This window comes from Colius striatus, chromosome 5 (genome assembly GCF_028858725.1).
Source record: "Colius striatus isolate bColStr4 chromosome 5, bColStr4.1.hap1, whole genome shotgun sequence".
Lineage (NCBI taxonomy): Eukaryota > Metazoa > Chordata > Aves > Coliiformes > Coliidae > Colius > Colius striatus.
In genome coordinates, this window is record NC_084763.1 from 55,133,091 (window position 1) to 55,150,731 (window position 17,641).

The following is a 17,641-nucleotide window of genomic DNA, read 5'->3' on the forward strand; positions in this document are numbered from 1 at the left end:
AAATGAAGCTCAGGTGTGTTACATTTGATGCATGTTATATTCTGCTGTTGAGGAGGAAGCATGCAGTGTACTGGGATGTTATTTGGACTCCTGGGGACACAAATAAGTGTGTAAGTGGGCACTTTAGTTGATAAGATTGGGGAGGTTCATATGTAACTGCAAGTTATGTCATTGTTTCTATTAATATCTCAGTACTACTGAATGAAAGCAGTGGGGCTATTGGCTAGTATTCTGTGATGGCTTCAGTCAGGATTCTGGGCATTTTTGAATGTCATGGTGTCACAGGTATGGAGGTGCTTTGTACTAATCCATAGTTAACCTGCATTTTACAGATATGGAGGTGTTTACTGAATGAGAGCATAGATAGGCCTTGTTATGGGGCTCTAAATCTGACCAACTAAAAAAAGAACAAAAATCTCTCTCCACAAGCATTTGAGGCTTGTTAAGAGGCAATAATGAACAAGCACACAGTCATGAGTCAGGGAAAGGAAGGGAGAAAAAAGTTCATGAAGTATATATTACTTTAGACAGAGGTGGCACTTGTCCAGAAAGTGATTTGAAGGACCTGAGTAAGTGAAAAATTGGCCTTTCTTAACTTAATATTATGATGCTAAGCACTGGGATAGGATGGCCTTTGGTCCTATAGAGGGTGTTTTGTTGAAGGGTTTTGCTTTTCTCTTTTAATAATATCCTTCTATTTTTAAAATAGCTAAATCCTAATTTAAAGTTGTTCTAAATCCTGCATTGAGTCCTGAAGGGAGAATACAAATGCTAAGCCTAATTGGACCCGACACCCTGGCACTGGTGTAAGACAAATGCAACGTTCCCCAGTGAATCAGAGATCTCACCCTGCACCTAGAGTCAGTGGCAAGGTGCAGCTAACCTCCCTGCCACTACACAGGTCATGATACTTGTGACTAAACCCTATTTGTGGTGTCAGGTAAGCTTTAGACTCCAAAAGACAAATCCTTATGGTTTGTGAGACTTCCTTGCTCTTTTTTACCCAGAGGGAGTAGACACCACGTTGATTGCTAAAGTATACCCAACAGGAACACTCAGTATTCACTCAGTTCTTAGTGAAAGATAGAAAACCACCTTTTAAAAACATGTCACTGCTTCTGAGTGCCACATTCTAACTGTCAAACACAGTCTGGGCTCCTTACTACTAGCACTGATACTCAAAACCAAGACTACCCCTGAAATTATCTATGTGGCTCTATGGGTATGTTATGCCCAAGCTGATCTGAGTGTTATAAACAGCTGCATAACTTGTGTTAATGTGGAAATGTATGTGGGTTAAACTGAGAAGACAGCTTAATTAGAGTGAATCAAGGTGCAGGGGTATTTGCAGCCCATTCCTAAAAGTCATACCACTCAACTGAAATTGTTCTGCAGGCCGTTCTCCCAGGTGGTCACTCAGGTCACTTATTGCTGTTCTTTGTACTCACTAATCCAGAGATGTCCAAATCAATGAGATGATTTACTTGCAAGCTGACATAATAATTAATTGATGAAATATTGTTTGTGACAAGAGGGCAGAGGAGGGAAGAAGTATGAAATTTTGACATGCTGTGGGATTTGAGCTGACCCCATCCATAAGCAAGTCATGTAGCCAGACTTTCCTGTATGGATTGGCCAGTGATATGGCCTCCAGCCAAGAAGGGGCTTTAGCAGGATCTCTCTGTGTTTCCTGCTGTTGATATAACACTGACTCTGCATCCCACGTTTGCAGTTCTTTAAAGCTCCTTAAATCTGTGCACTGGGACCAAGATTCTGGTAAGAAGCTGAAAGCGCTGTCCCTGAGAGCACAGCTGGTGCTTTAACCTGCCCCATTGGAGCTGAGAACTGAGATAGGTCATAATGGAAGGGCTTTTAGTACCCTTTTATTCCAGGAGATATGGGCTGAAGGGCAGAGACTCTTCTCCCTTGCTTGCCTGTTCCATAGAGTTGCCCTGTTGTGTTGCAGTGTAGGGCTGTGACACTTTTTGACAGGAGAACAAAGATTGGCTTTATCTTAAAGAGCTGTGACCTGTCTTTCCTCTTCTTACCTACACAAAGGTAGCTTCTCGTTTTCAGTTTCTCCATTATCAAATGAGGTTTACAATGACTATTTCTGCTTTAGCATTGAGGTAGAATTACCAAATCCTTGTGTTTAAGCCGGGTGCTCTTCTATGTAGCTGCCAGGAGAGGTAGCAGGAGAGCAATAGGAAGAAAACTTTCTCCCTGCTTCATTAACTGGGGGACTTCTGAACCACTCAAAGCATCTTGCAGCCAGAAGCAGACTTAAATGCCCCCTGAAGTGCACTATTGCATTTGAAATCTGGCAAAAAGCTAATAGTTCAGATTTCAGAAACTCGGTTGTAATGGTCACTTTTAATTGTAATACTTCAGAGACTAGAACAACTTCTTATCAGTTAAATTAGCTCCTAAAGCAGAGGTTTTAGATCCTCATTCCCCTTAGTTTCCAGAGCTCACTAGAGTGCTGTCTTTGCTATCAGTTAACTTTACTGGGTTTAGTAAAATAGGTTATCCTTTTCTAAAGTAGTTGGAAAAAAACTGAGTAGTCTCTGAAGAGGAACAGTGAAAGGGGATGTAGATCAGTTCTGGCCAAGTGTGCACTTGATAAAAACCATGAGCTAATCTGTCCAGCAGTTGAGCTGACTGTAACAGAACCCAAGTACAAGGAAAGGATGTACTGTGGGACTCAAGAAGTTCAGTTACATGAAAAAATCATTAGCTTCTAGATTGCAGCAAAAACTTTGAATCCTTTTATAAACCAGAATTTGCATCTCAAGAGAAAGTGCTGAGGGAGAACTTTTTTCATGCTTTTAAATGTCGATACATTTCAGTCCACTCTGCCAGTAAGGCTTTATCTGGAGCCTTATGGCTCCTTGTGATTCTTATGTAGCATTCTGATTTATAATATACCCTCATAAGTTTCTTTTATAAGTCTTAGCCTTATCTAAAGAAGAGAAAAATACCCCTCTCTATGTTAGTTCAAGCCTTGAGGTCTTAATTTGGTTTTGATCAGATTGTACTTAGGGAAAAAATCCTGTTTGGTTTGATGATTCATTTTTTTTCTTGATTCATGGACTGAAAGTCCAAAGAAAGCTGCCTAGATATGATCTGTTACATTAAAATAGCTCATATGAATAGCATTTAAAGCACAATAAAAACCAGAAATGATAGATGTTTGCAGCATCAGATAAATCTAAAAATAGAACCACTCTGCTGATCATACAAGAGTTTTGCATATCCTTACTGTGTCTAAACACTGTGGAGTCTTTTTTTCCCCCTCAGTAATGGCTTGGCTTGGTTCCCTGGATCACAGTCTCTAGCTTTGCTCTTGTATTCTGTCTCTCTGTTGAGAGAGAGGTGACAATGACCCTGTAAATGTTACTGACTTACCTTTGCTTAATGGTAGTATTAAAGTCTTTTATGGTAGTGATACCAGAAAGAGATCATTCTACCATAGTGATAGGGTTGACAAGGTCCCTCTCTTCCCTCAATTCAAGAATGTAGGACCATGATTGCCAGTATGAACCTTTCCCTCTCTTCCCTTCTGTAAGCCAGGACCCTGATGATGCAGCAGGACTCATTTCAAAGTTCAATTCAGTTGCTCAGAGCCTTGTATAGCCAAGTTCTGAACCTGCCCAAGGATGGAGATGCCACAGCCTCTCTGAGGAATCTGTTCCATCCCTTAGTCACCCTCACTGGGAAGAACATTTCCTTTAACCAGAAATCCCCTTGCTGCCAACTAGTGTCTGTTGCCTCTTTTCCTTTTGCTGCAGTCCTCAAATGGGAGCTTGTCTCTCTCTTCTCTCTACCTGTTGGACACTGGACAAATTGCACATAGATCCTCCTTTGCTTCTCTTCTGTGGGCCAGACACCTGCAGGTCTTGTACTGGTGTCTCAAAACTGTACAGAGCATTCCAGGTGTTGTCTGAATGTGAGGGGGATATTCAGTTTCCTTGGCCTGTATATATTTACATAAATATAAATGTGTGTTGGGTTTATGTGCTTCTATTCCTATGTTATATAAATATGGATAGGTTGAGGTGATTCTTCACCTTTACTCTGTGTGTGTGTATATATATAATCATATAGAAATATATGAGATATAGCATTTTACATTATATTTATATATATGAATGTGCATAGATACAAACACAGAGATGTCAACTCAGGTATTTGCCATCCTGGGTGTACTCTGAGTAAGTAAAGTGTAACTAAGCCTGCTGCAAATGCCTGAAAAGTGGCTGCCTGTGTCCATCCAGTACATCCAGGCAAACACACACAGAGCAAGTGACACTTCCCAAAGCTCCTTCAGGATAAGAACTTGCCTGAAAGAGCTGCAGCTCTATTACATGTCTGGATTTGTTGCTTTGATTAGAAGCATTGTTTTCCTGTGTTAAGTTTCATTAAAACATGTAATTTACTTTGGTTCATTGAATATTTTCAAATTATAACAGATGCTGCATATTTTTTACTTCTGGTTTTCAAGACTCCAATGAATCACAATGAACCACTATCAGTGTTTGCAAATACATCTGTTTCTTGTGCAGGTCCTGATTACTGTGACAAAGAAATATGATTCCTGCCTGTTAAATGGCTTATAATGCTCTGACTCAGTGACTGAGAGGAGACCAATCCCCAGAGAAAGTGCCAAATTTAGTCTGATGTGTGCAAATGATAGATTTGCATTAACACTTGCTCCAGGTTCAGCCTTTCATTCCTAAGAATTACTCTCCACTGTTTTTCTGGCATAGGTTTGCTTTTTATCATATGAATTAAAATTTCTTCTACTTGCCCAGCTGCTGCTTTGTCAATTTAAGGGGCTTTTTTACCCTTGGTGGCCCTTAGGTACCTCAGGTTTAAAAGACTGGGTGAAGGAACCATGTTTCACCATTTCCAGAGGTGCTTCTGAGGCTGGACTGTGGGACAGTACCAATGTGTGTCTCCTGCAGTAGAAAAGGAGATGCTTTGGGGTTGCTGAAATGCAGTTTAAGGATGTCCTGATACATGTCTGCTCTTTGCATGGTTCTGGTTGTCTGGGCCTTGGGCTGCCATACAGTCTTAGGCAGTACAGAGTGACTCCAGGGCTGAGTTTCAAGCCAAATTTGCGAGTCATCCAGACTGTTGACCATCTGGAACAGCTTCTGGGCTGGCTCTGAGGCAATCCAGCTGGTAGTCTGGCACTCCCTGGACCTTTCTGTGGACAGGCTCAGGCGTTGTGTGCCCAGCCCAGCTGCTGCCTTGTGTTCTAGCTATCCTTACGCTAATGGCACGTATCGTGATACGAGATAGCCTGGACTCCTTCCTAAAAGAGGCCAAGCATTCTCCTCCAGAAGGGAAGATGATGTTTGAATGCAACTTGAATTCAAGCCAAGATTTTGCTGCTCACAGAACTATAACTTAGCCTGTGGATAAAGCTACAGTATAGACGTGGCCCTGAGATCCCCATAAATAACACAGGGAGAGATAATTCCTTGTCATATAAGGGTGTTGTCAGGAGACAGACTTGTTTTTTGAAACACATAGATAATGCTGTCTTGAGGGAGGTACCAAAGACAGGAATAAATCTCTTTTGTTTAAAAAAAATATCAGGTTGGGATTCATCTGAGTGAATGAATAGTTTTTATCTGAGTCCAGTCTCAGCTGGTCATCCATGACTATCTGCAGCTGGCAAAAAGAAGTGCTTCTAGGCCGTGGTGGTTCTGACCTTCTCAGATGTTTGCTTTAGGAGAATAACTGTGCCCTAGATCATGTCATCAGTTGTAAGTGGGTAAGTTGTAAGCTCAGCAGCAGACATTTAGAGTGGCTTCATTCAGAGCTTTGTTGTCTAGTTGAATACAATCGGGTCACAGTAACGACACCCACATGTATTCAGGTAACTTAACTGTGTATATAGCTTCATTCTGATAAACTTATAGGGGAGGCAATAGCTGGTTTTAAGCAGTCTGCAATACTGATTGGTTATGTGCAGAAGACTAAACTGTATTTAGGGCACAAACTCTGAAGCTGGAAGTGTGACTCCATAGCTCCAGCAAGGATCCTGAACAAAAGTGGTTAGAGAGTTTCTGTCAAAAGAGGGGGAAAATAAAAGCTATTTATTAATTTGTGCATCTGTGACATTTTAGTGGTTATTTTATAATGAAAATCCCATGCAACATGATGAAGGATTCCTACTACACCATATGCCACTAAGCAAGGCGGGTATGTATGTGTGTACAGCTCTTGCAGATTCACTGGCAAATTCATCCATGGCTTTATAAATCCTGCAAACAATTGTTCTACTTGTAAAATCTGAAAAGAAGTGAGGTTTCCAAAGAATGCTGTTTTGATTGAAAAGGCAAGCCCTGTGTAAGTTAGAATCCTGATCTTGAGTATCCTCAGAGCCAGGCTAGCACTGGCTGCTGTAAGCTGACTGTGGCTGATTTTCAAGCTTCAAAAGCTTTGTTTCTATCAAGGCCTCATCTGTGGACATTGATCATGTTCAGATCTGCTGGAGCATTAAAAACCAGAATACAAAAACCTTTAAAGTTTGAAGGGGTCTGACTTCACTGGAAAACAATCATCAAACATTGTGTTGCCAATGACTAGGTGGACGTTGGCAGCTCATACAGTGCAGAGTGTCAAGACCACTCTCTCCCACAAAGCTTCAGCCTAACTTAAATAAAATATGGTTTTTAAATGAGTAATTTTAGAATGATTTTAAATTATACTCCTTGAGTGTTTAAGGTCTAAAGATCTCTGAAATTTGTCTTTCTTATCTAAGCATAGATTTCCATACTAGCTCCTGTAGTTTTGGCAGCACAGAAAGAGATCTTTTTGAATGGTTTTCTCAGAGACTTCCAAACTTTCACAGATTCATTCTCATTCAACTTCCCTTCATGTTTATTAGAAAAGAGTACAGAGATGGAATACTCTTGTTCTCCAAATGCAATGTATTTTACTTTCTGGTAATGTAACATCACAGAAAAGCATTCCAGTATCTCCTCTATTCCTGTCTGGCTTTTTAAAGTGTTGCCTGACTCTTTCCTCAGTTTGTAAGAAAGAAAATGTGTGTAAATGCATAGATTATGATCTGACATTCTGACTTTTTTTATGCATTCAAAGGTGGACACTATATGGCTTTATTTTCACTTAGAGTGAATAAAAAGGATTGAATCTTGTGAAATTTCTCCTGATAGGAACCAGAAACAAACATAAGGGAATGCAGCTACAGGGGGAAAGGAGTAGTGCCCTGCTTATGTATAAATCGAGAAGTTCATTAAGAATGACTGGTAGGGGAAGAGCGTAGCTCATGAACATATGGGAAATCAGTTCACTTCAGAGAGCTGAGGGTGAAAGGAAGAGATGTCTGCTTTTTATTAAAACCTGAAGTGCATTATAATTGGCCTGAGTATTTGCCCAGATGGCTTCTCTTACGCTGACATCTGCAGGAGTGTATATAAAGCAACATTAAGAAGCTGTCTCTTATGACAGTGTGTACACATGTAATTCTGTTAAAAACGAAGTCCTTTGCTATCAGTAGTGTTGGTCTTTGAACAAGCATGCTGAGAAATGTCATTTGTTTGACAAAAACTAATTATGGAACATGCTTTCTACGTGGAAAGTTTCTACACATTGCAGAAAACTTTTTAGGACTTTTCACCTTTTTTTGTAGCTCTTGTTCATTCTTCATCATAAATTCCACACAAACTGGTTTTTTTGGCAGGGGAAAACACAGGGTTTCTTTTTCTCTTTGTATTTTTTTTTTCCTGAGGTTTAAGTGTAATTATTTTGGATTTTCACATGTGAGTTTCAGCTGTTTTCCACTGCCCAGTGAAAAGCTGAAATGATGCTGGAACGTCCATTTCCTACTAAGCTGGTAGGATGATCACAGTGGATGCAACGTAATTATCTGTTAGTCTATTCACTTGTATCTGTAATTCACAGGGTAATACTTTTGCAGAATAAGCTGTCAACATACTGCTTCTTTCTTTGTCAGACAACAGGAAAATTAAAGTCAATGGCACCAGGGAACCCATAGAGTTTAAGACAAATCAGTGGTTTGGGGCATCTGTCAAAGCTCATAAAGAAAAAGTTGTGGTAAGTCTTATGCATTTGGTATTCATTTGGAGATAATGTTTATTTTTCTCAAATGTGTATCTTTAATAGCTCTCTATGTGTAGATTATGGAAATGACTCCATGATTATGCATGAATTAGGAAATAGATGATGTCTATAACTCAGAAAAGGAAAGCTGATTGTAAAATCAGGTTGAAATGATCAAGTGATGATCTCACTGCCATGTGAAAAAAGCAGAATGCCATGTTGCTATGGAAGTGAATGATGATTTTTTAAAAACAGATAATGGACATATTATAGGAACACACAGTAACTGATAGCTATTTGCCATAAAATATTTTGTATTATCAAGATTCATTTGTAATGTTAAAAGCACAATGTAATGGAAGACAAGAACCTGTGCTGAAGGTCAGTTAGGAAGAGAACACACTAACTTCTTTTGTCACAATTATTTTGAACAGCTATGGCATAGTCATGGTGAAACATCCACAAAAAAGTCATGTAAAAAAGTTCCAAACTCTCTGAAAGCACTATGTCTGTTGTCCAATTTCACTGAACATTTATGTTGATAGAGGACTGCAGCAGGGTGCAAGTCCTGCTTAGTAAAGTAGTGGTGATGATGTTTGTCCACAGTTTGTGTTTACAACTTATGCACTAAGGTTTATATTGAAAATGTCACTGAAAAAAAATGTGATAAGAGCAATTTGGTCATTAGTTTTATTAGTTTTTGCAAATATCAAACCATAATTGTGTCTTGAGGTTTGCTTCAACTTCCAAGTCATAAGGAAAGAAGTATCTAAAAGAAATGTTTTCCCTTTGTCCAGACTGCAGCTGGTACAGAGTTAATTTCCTTCCTAGTAACTGGTACAGAGCTGTCTTTTGGATTTAGTGTGGGAATAAAGTTGCTAACACACTGGTGTTTCAGTTGTTGCTAGATGATGCTTAGCATAAGTGAAGGACTTTTCAGTTCCCCATGCTTTGCTAGTGAGCACACGAGTCTGAGAGGGAGCATGGCCAGGACAGCTGACCCAAACTATCCAAAGGGCTATTCCATACCATAGATGTCACACACCCTATAGAGACTGGGGACAGTTGGTGGGGAAGCACAGATCGTCGCTTGGGGAGGGCTGGGGCATCAGTCAGTGGATGTTGAGCAATTGCATTGGGCATCTCTTGTCTTTTCTTTGTTTATTTCTCTCTCTTTTAATTCTATTCACTTTCATTGGTTATTTTCATTACTACATTTTTATTGATATTATAATTACAATGTATTTTACTTTAGTTATTAAATGATACTTATCTCAACCCACAAGCTTCAGGTTTGGGTTTTTTCCCAATTCTCATCCCCATTCCACTGGGATGGAGGAAGAGTGATCAAGTAGCTGCAGTTAAACCATGACCCTCTAACATAGTACAGCTTGGGGTTAACCTGGGGAAGGATTTGACCTCAAACAGATAATGAAAAAATATCACTGTATTTTGTTACAGAACAATGGAGGGGGTTAAACTACAAATGTAACAGTAACCTGCCAAATGCAGGTCAATGTTTATGATTATTTTTGAGTTCTTGGTTCAATTTGTTTTACTTGATGTCAAATGGACCTAAAATCACCTTCACAGTACTTAAACTCCTCTTTGCTACACTCTGGTTTTGCCCTCTGCTTTAGTCTGTAAGGAGTTCTGGGCAGATGTTTGTTTATAGTCCCTGTTCCAGAATCTCCAACTTTTGTTGTAAGCTCTGGGTAGCACAACGGTTCCTCCAGCTGTAACTGATTGTAGAATGAAGGCTTATCCAGCAATCTGAATAATACCTTGCCAGACTTAGACAGGTTTCTTATTGGAAAAGTAAGATAAGGTGAGATATGATTGGAAGGATTTGTTTGTATCTGATAGAGGCAAGGTTCTAGGGAGAGGTAGTGTGTTCCCTTCAATCTCCCTCTCATCCATTTGGAACCTGTTAGGGCACAGGAACCCCTGAAGACTGACTTGAATACCTGACAGCTTATCTTTCTTTTCCAATTATCTGAATTGCTTTCAAAAAGATAATGTCTCTTGCTATACAATTTGTATATCTTTTCTCCTTACACTATAGTGTTTGTAACAACTACTACAGTACCAGAGAAGACTAAAGATATGTACACTAGCCAAAACTTAGAACTTCTTCCCTCAGACACTGTTGAATGTGTTATATCAGCTCCCCAAATATTTGAGCCAGGAGTTTGTAAGAAGGCAGACAATCAGGTAATTGTGATAGATAATATGACATAACACTCTGACTGCTAATTAGAGTAAAATCATAGCAGTTCTGCTGCAATGCCCATTAAGACACATCAGGACAGAAGTAGGAATGTCTTCAGCCACACATGTGTGATCTTAAACCATGGGATCAAGCCCTGTGCAATGAGCAGTAATAGAGCAAATATACTAGTTGTGAAGCAAGCCTGAGGGTATTTGAAATATATGCTTAAATGTTTGGCAAATTTCACCTCATGAGAGCTCCTAAGTGAAAGATCAGACTGTGCTTTTAGGGTTATCATGGAATTCTAAGAAGCAATGGTCCTGCATTTTTTTGCTGTGACTACATGGTGATCACAGCTGTATGAATGATACAACACCAGAAAGAATCTTTGGGCACTGGGTATTAAAAACTCCACTGGCCAGATGCGAGAGTGTGTGAAAGGTATGTGTGATGTCATTTCTGTTTTGATAGGCTTGTGCTCCCTTATATCATTGGAGAACTCTTAAAGACAGCCCTGAGAAGGACCCTGTTGGCACGTGCTACGTAGCAATTCAGAACTTCAGTGCCTATGCTGAATATTCACCTTGTCGCAACAGTAAGTATTAATGGGAACAATTCTGTGTTGGAGGGATTAATATTCTACTCAGTGTTTTCCTCCTTACAGTCTTACTATATGACATTATTGCACTGGATGAGGGTTTAAAGCAAAATCAACATTAAATCACATGCCTGCAATTGGGTGCTTTGTTGTATAATTGAAAGAGAAGAAATTAAGTGCATTAAGCTTATGCAGTTAGAGTGATGAGATATAATTAGTTCCATTTAAATGACTTTAAAATGTAGCAAACAGATCTAGATAAGAACCAGACAGCATTTTAAACCAATTATTCATGCTCATGCTGAGTATAAATCTCTCATCAGAGAATCACCATCTGAAGACCAGACCCGACACACAAGCCAGTATCACCGTTCATGCCAATATCATCCACAATAGCTCATTTTTGAAGGATTTCCAGCATGGAAGAAAGCCAGGCACATTAGTACTGCTGTTCCACAGTCTTCTCTGTGCTGTTCTGAGGATTTGGTAGCCATCTCTGGGCCTTACTTCTTGAGGAATAGGGGGAACTTATTTAGAAGTCTGCAGAAAATGCCACACATTAGATTATTTCACTCTTTCATCCTGTTCAATGTCTTATAATCATCAAAACCACTTAGACATTAATTCCCTAATTACATCAGTGCTCCAAATTATTAAAACCAATGTGAAGTATCCAGTGATTTTACTGAACTCTGGACAGGGGTAGGTCTATGACAGTTTCTGTACTCACAGATCAGAGAATTGTTCTTTCATGTACTTTTCTGAAGATAATGCATGCAAGAGAGCAAATGTGATGGGTTTAACTATCCCTTCCAGGGGAAACCCTTGCAGCAAAGCTATACTGTTCAATTTAGCTGAGGTGGGTAGCTGTTTCAAGTTGCATGTGCCAGCCAAAACCACAAGAAGTCTGAATGTAGTTCCTTGTTACAATATCCCTTGTAAAGAGACGAAGTGGTCGTATTTTTCAAAGTCTTCCCAGGCAGACTGCATGTTCAGGGTGCTGTAAAAGGTCTTGACTTGCTCTGTATCTTCTAAAACAGAATACACATCTTTTAATGTCTTTTTGGTCCTTTTGCATTTACAGCCTTACAGCTCCAAGGGTGTGTAAGCTGTCTTCCACATACACATTAAATGCTTCTACCTTCATAATTGCAGGCAATGCAGATCCCGAGGGACAAGGCTTTTGTCAAGCAGGTTTCAGCTTAGATTTTTTCAAGGTGAGATTCTGCTTTTGAAATACTCTGACTAAATGTAATTCTGATATATCCCAGTGTTCAAGCACTGTCTCAGTGACTCAGTTTACTGTCATGCTGTTGCATATGGAAAGTTTTGTGAGGCTGTTGCAAGCTCCTCGCTCCTTTGAAAGGTTCAAACTTTCTGGTTTCATTAAGAAAGGAAACACTGCAATCAGCATCTCTTTGGATGCTGCAAAGAGATAATGTGCCTCTACTCAGTCTATGTTGGTAGTTAACTAGGTGAAAAATTATATGTAGTTCTCTCTCATCATCCCACTTAGGATGTTTTGCAGAGATCTGACTTTTAGGAAATAATGGTCAGGCACCAGCTAGTTTGTGATAGTTAAAATAGATTCTGTGTGTAAGTCTGTGTAAGAACAACAATAGCTAGTTTTTCTTACATGCCAAGAGAGTCCAGAAACAATATTGTGGGCTAAAGAACTATTGGAACTATTGTTATTACCTGTACCATTATTACAGCCACAGGACCTCACACACCTTTGTCCATCGCTATTGTTTTCTGCAGCTACATTGCTCACATTATTAATAGCTACAGGGAAAAGAGCTCAAAGTAGAGTAAACAAATGCATATGTCTATAAAGTGTTAGTGTTGCTTCATTGAATGTCAAGACCCTCTTTTATGCTGTCTTTGTTTTGTTACAAATAATCAGCAGCTTTTAGAATGCTATGTTAGTGCTAAAAAAATCTGTCATTCAAGTGAAGATCTTAACTTTATGGAACTGTGGGTTTTCCTGCACATTCATGGACCTACATCCTTTCCTTGAAGAGGGCTATTCACTTTTATCATGATTCTGACATTCTTTTGGTCATTTCAGTTGTTTTTTCCCATGCATCATTTTGTTGTGTTCTTTTGTTGTGTAATTTTATTCAATTCTGCTTCTTGTAGAATGGAGACCTGATAGTAGGCGGGCCTGGTAGTTTTTATTGGCAAGGTATGTTCATCTGGCTGGTTAACTTGATCTAAGTGAAGCAAAAAGTGTTGTGGGAAACGTTCTAGATTTCCATTGTTTTCTCAGTTTAAGATAACTAGTCTTTGGTCTTATGTGCAACGAATACAAATAGTAAGAATTGCTTAACAAGAAACTGGGCATAAGAATAAGCCAGGGAAAATTCAGGATGTAGGTTGTATGGGAAGCAAAACAAATAAAAGTAACACCTTTTATGTTGGCATTTTAGCACACTTGTCATTTAATTCACAAGCTGACTTCTATCCTAGAAATAATGCAATTTAAAAAATCACAGGATGGTAGGGTTGGAAGGGACCTTTAGAGATCATCTCGTCCAACCCCCCTGCAGAAGCAGGTCCATCTAGGTCAGCAGATGTAATGTTTTCAAAGTTCTTGGCACTATTTGTTTCTGAACACATATTTTTTTATTGCCATCTGCATATATTTTTTGTGGCATCATTGTAGTTCCCAAGATGTAGTTTCTCATGCAGGTGAAACTTGAAATGATATTAGTAGAGGGTTAAAAGGGTATTTTTGCATTGACATGTTTTAATGTGTGATGTAGCTGATTCCCACAGTCCACCTACACACTCACCCATTCTCAGCCTCATTCATATGTGTTTTTACATTGACACTAAAAGAAGAAGATCTAGTTGATTATGATGGTAGAGAATTCATAGCATTGAATTCTCTGTCAAGAATCGCTTCTGTTGGTCTACTACATTTGTTCAGCAGAGTATCAAAAGGTAGCTGAGCCTGAAAATGCTTGACTTCAGTTTGAATCAGCACGTTAAAATCAGTCTGGAGATGGTTTTGTGATGTTTCAATAAGGTCTCCATGCCTTATTGTAGTGATTTATTTGTAATCTTGAGACTTTGAGGGTAATAATGGAGAAAGATTGAGAGAAGATGTCTACTTTTTTCATCTGTGCTTCATTATCCCTTCAGTTCTGTTCTGATGTTCTGTTAGCCTTGTTTTGTAGAAACTGGTTGTCCTTTATTTCCCTTTCATTTACGAAACTCTTCGAATCCAGGTCAGGTAATCACTGCAAGCATTGCAGATATCATTGCAAATTATTCCTTCAAGGATATTCTGAGGAAGCTGGCACGAGAGAAGCAAACAGGAGTGGCACCACCCTCATATGATGACAATTACATGGGTAAGCTGTGTCAGTGAGCAATATGTTCTAAATGCATGAGGCTTATATAAATGTGAAAACAAGCCCTAAATTACTAATGTACCGATTGTGGGAGGGTTTGAACGTGTTTTGCCTTAAGCACAGCAGCAAATCTGTAGCTTCATAGTTACTTCTGTAGGATTATGAACACCCTTAAAATGATGTACAGCAGCAGGGTTTGAGGATTGAGATCTTAAATGGCTCATTAAGGCTCTTATTATTCAATCTTAAATAATTAAGCAGAAATGTTAAGATTTCCCATTGATATCTTTCTTCATTCCAAGATGATGGTTTGAGATTAAAGTAGTTTTCAATTACTTAAACTTCAATTTTTAATAGAAAGTCTCTTTTGTTAGTGCTGATTCCTAAGACTTTGCATGATAGTCACAAGTCTCTGCATTTAAAACAGGATGTTTTTCACATAATCATAGGAAAGATGCAGTGAAATTTCAATGCTTCCTTTCATCTCTACTCATAGATATAAAATTACAGTCTCTGATACAATCAAAAAGTCTTTGCTGTGTCAACAGCAATTATCTCACAGGTTTACTAAAGCTCCAGGAGGTACTTATCTGTATCTTTGGAAATCAGTCCTCCATATAGAGAGAGAACAGGATACTCACACTACAGTACAGTACAGAAGACCTAAATTGTGTTGGTAGCTGTTAGGAAAAACCACTTTAGTACCTTCTGGTTTTTCAGATAAGCTTTTAAGTATTAATGAATTAGAAGCTCATTTCTGGAGAAAAGGAATAGATTTAATATACACTCAGAATTAGAGTTCATTTGGTCATAATAATGTGATACACAAAGTTCCTTTTTATCCCCTCAGATGGTTTTAGTATATTAATGTTAGAGAATTTGCATTCTGATTGTCAGGTGAACAGACAAATCTGATTGTCCTTGTATGTTTTTTTTTGAAGTAAATGGTTTATTAAGTGTTTTGTTTGGGATTTTGCTTTAAACAGGATACTCAGTGGCTGCTGGGGAATTTACTGGGGATTCTGAACAAGGTAAGATGCTGTATACTTGAATGGAAACCATATGCCATGCACCTATTAAATTCCTCATTTTGGATCTCTGTGAGGAAATATACCTTTTATACATTTGAAACATTACTGAGACTTAAGCTATCTGTAACCACTGTTCTCAGAGGGAAATATTTCCTTAGGAGGTATAGCATAACACAGAATATAAGTACCTCAAAGTCTGAATCTGTTATGTTACCTTGGTATGGAATCATGCCTGAGACTTTATAAAGGTTCTTGGATCAAGTAAGTTTGATACAGATCTATACAACACCATCTCTAGGATTCTACATCCACAATTTGATAAGTATGCACTGAGGAAGAGAAGCTTTGACCAAAATATCAAGATAAATAGTTTTTTAAATGTTCAGAATGTCATTTACATCACTTTGAATCCAGCTCAAACGCTGAGGTTCAAGCTGTTCCCTCTGGCAAAAGGTGACACAAGATCCTTATTAGTTTCACATGGCCAGGGAAAACTACCCTGGAAGGTGGCAGCTCCAGTAACATAGTTCTGTAATTCTCTAAGGACAAAGTCAGACCAATCCATCCTGCATGGGCTAGACTTAGCAGCTGTAGTTCCTGGAACACCACTGAGGCTTTAGCTAAATATCAGCAAGACTTAAACCTCACAACTGATGTGCTGAACTCACAGCATGAAGTACTGTGACAAACTGAAAACAAGCTGAAGGTTGTCTGATTTTTAAGTTGCAAAGTGAGTTTTGTGGATGTGTTAGAAATGGAGCAGTAGTTTTCCTGTGTCTCTGCAGGATAAATCTGGTGCAGAAGTTCCTGTCACAGCTGTCTGTTTGATAGGGTATGTTCAAAATAATCAGTTATAAATAGGAATTTGTCCATGATTTAAATATTTTCAGGTATTCTGGAACTGTACAGGATTTCAAAACATATAGTTAGCTGAAAATATTGTGTGATCCTTGTTGTTTCATACCTTAAGAGTCACATTTCTTGTTACAAGCTGACAGTCTGTCGGAAAGTATCACTTAAGAGGTAGTCTTCTTGAGGAAGTGAACAGATCCATGGTCCAGACTCACAACGACAACAGGGACATAGTATGTTTCTAGAAATGAATCTAGCTCCCCAGAACTGCTGCTGCTTAATGCCTGTAAAGTTGAAGTTTCCCATTCTGTGCCACTATGCAAAGAAAAACCCCAAACCCAACCAAAAAAACCCCACATTTTGATCCAAACCTTATGTTATGAAGGAAAGATGTGTCCCTGATAATGGAAAGCTGTAGACACTTTATTTGGAAGATTCTTGAATCGTTAAGTCCTATGAATGATTGGAACAAAGAATGATATTGTCTGCCTTGGGGATTGTTCTGTGTCCTGTTCAGTCCTTCATTACTATTTCCATCTTCCCTTGACCAAACACATTCACTGTAGGGGAATGTATAAACTCAGGGAGGAGCAGAGGGATGCTAGATCAGTACAGGCAGGTGTCTGAGGTTCTCAGGTATCTGGAGTTCTTGTTCCTGCCTTCTGATGTGGATGAGGAAAGGTTTAGACAGTAAGGCTGTAGGCTGTATCTATGTTCTTTTTTTTTTTCAGTCTTTCTACTACATGTTTAAGATTTTGCCATTGAGCAGAATTGAATCTTTCATTTACTTGTTCAGTTGGTCTCTCCAGTGCCTTACAATGCCTCACAAAAATTTCCCTGTAGTACTTTTAGGTAGCCTGTGCAGAACTTGTCACTTTCTTGGCATTAAGCCAAATAACAGAGGAGACAAACTGTTGTGCAGCCAGAAAGAAAAGGAGTGTTTATAAGGGCGGTTGTGTTTAGCTTCTGTACTCTAGTATGTGATACCACAACTAATTCTGGTTCCATAAATCCACAACTGTCTGAGCTGAATTGTACTAAGAGCTTTGTTATACAGTGTAGTAATATCTATATGAGTATTGCTAGGCAGGAAGAGATCTCTGAATGAGTGTATTCAACAGTTAAGATGTAAAATTTCATGCAACTAAGTGCATTGAATTAATGCTCAAATGTTTATATCTTATGAGATAATGCCTAGAAGTGATTTGCAGTTGTTTCTGCTACAGATGAAAATCCTAAGGGTTACATATCAAGGAAGATATGTAGATATGATATGATTAAGTAGCATGGGTTACATGTTGCATGCACCACTCAGCATAACCACTCCACTGTTGATCATTTATCCTTTCAGAGTTGGTTGCTGGAGTCCCAAGGGGAGCGCAGAACTTTGGCTATGTATGTACTCAACCCACATTTTATCCTTTTTACAGTGAGAAGGCAGTTAGACTTTTTGGAAGGTTAAAAGCTAATATCCCTGGTGTGTAAC

The 17,641-nt window shown here is 38.9% G+C and overlaps 1 protein-coding gene across 1 annotated transcript in view; it reads left to right on the forward strand.

Moving 5' to 3' along the window:
* ITGA8 (integrin subunit alpha 8) overlaps positions 1 to 17,641 on the forward strand; it is a 97,153-nt gene that overhangs the window by 3,093 nt on the left and 76,419 nt on the right. The window contains exons 3-9 of the mRNA XM_061997292.1: positions 7,994 to 8,094; positions 10,784 to 10,907; positions 12,066 to 12,127; positions 13,053 to 13,098; positions 14,147 to 14,272; positions 15,259 to 15,303; positions 17,507 to 17,550. Of these exons, the coding sequence (XP_061853276.1) occupies positions 7,994 to 8,094; positions 10,784 to 10,907; positions 12,066 to 12,127; positions 13,053 to 13,098; positions 14,147 to 14,272; positions 15,259 to 15,303; positions 17,507 to 17,550 (548 nt within the window). The remainder of the gene's footprint in view (positions 1 to 7,993; positions 8,095 to 10,783; positions 10,908 to 12,065; positions 12,128 to 13,052; positions 13,099 to 14,146; positions 14,273 to 15,258; positions 15,304 to 17,506; positions 17,551 to 17,641) is intronic.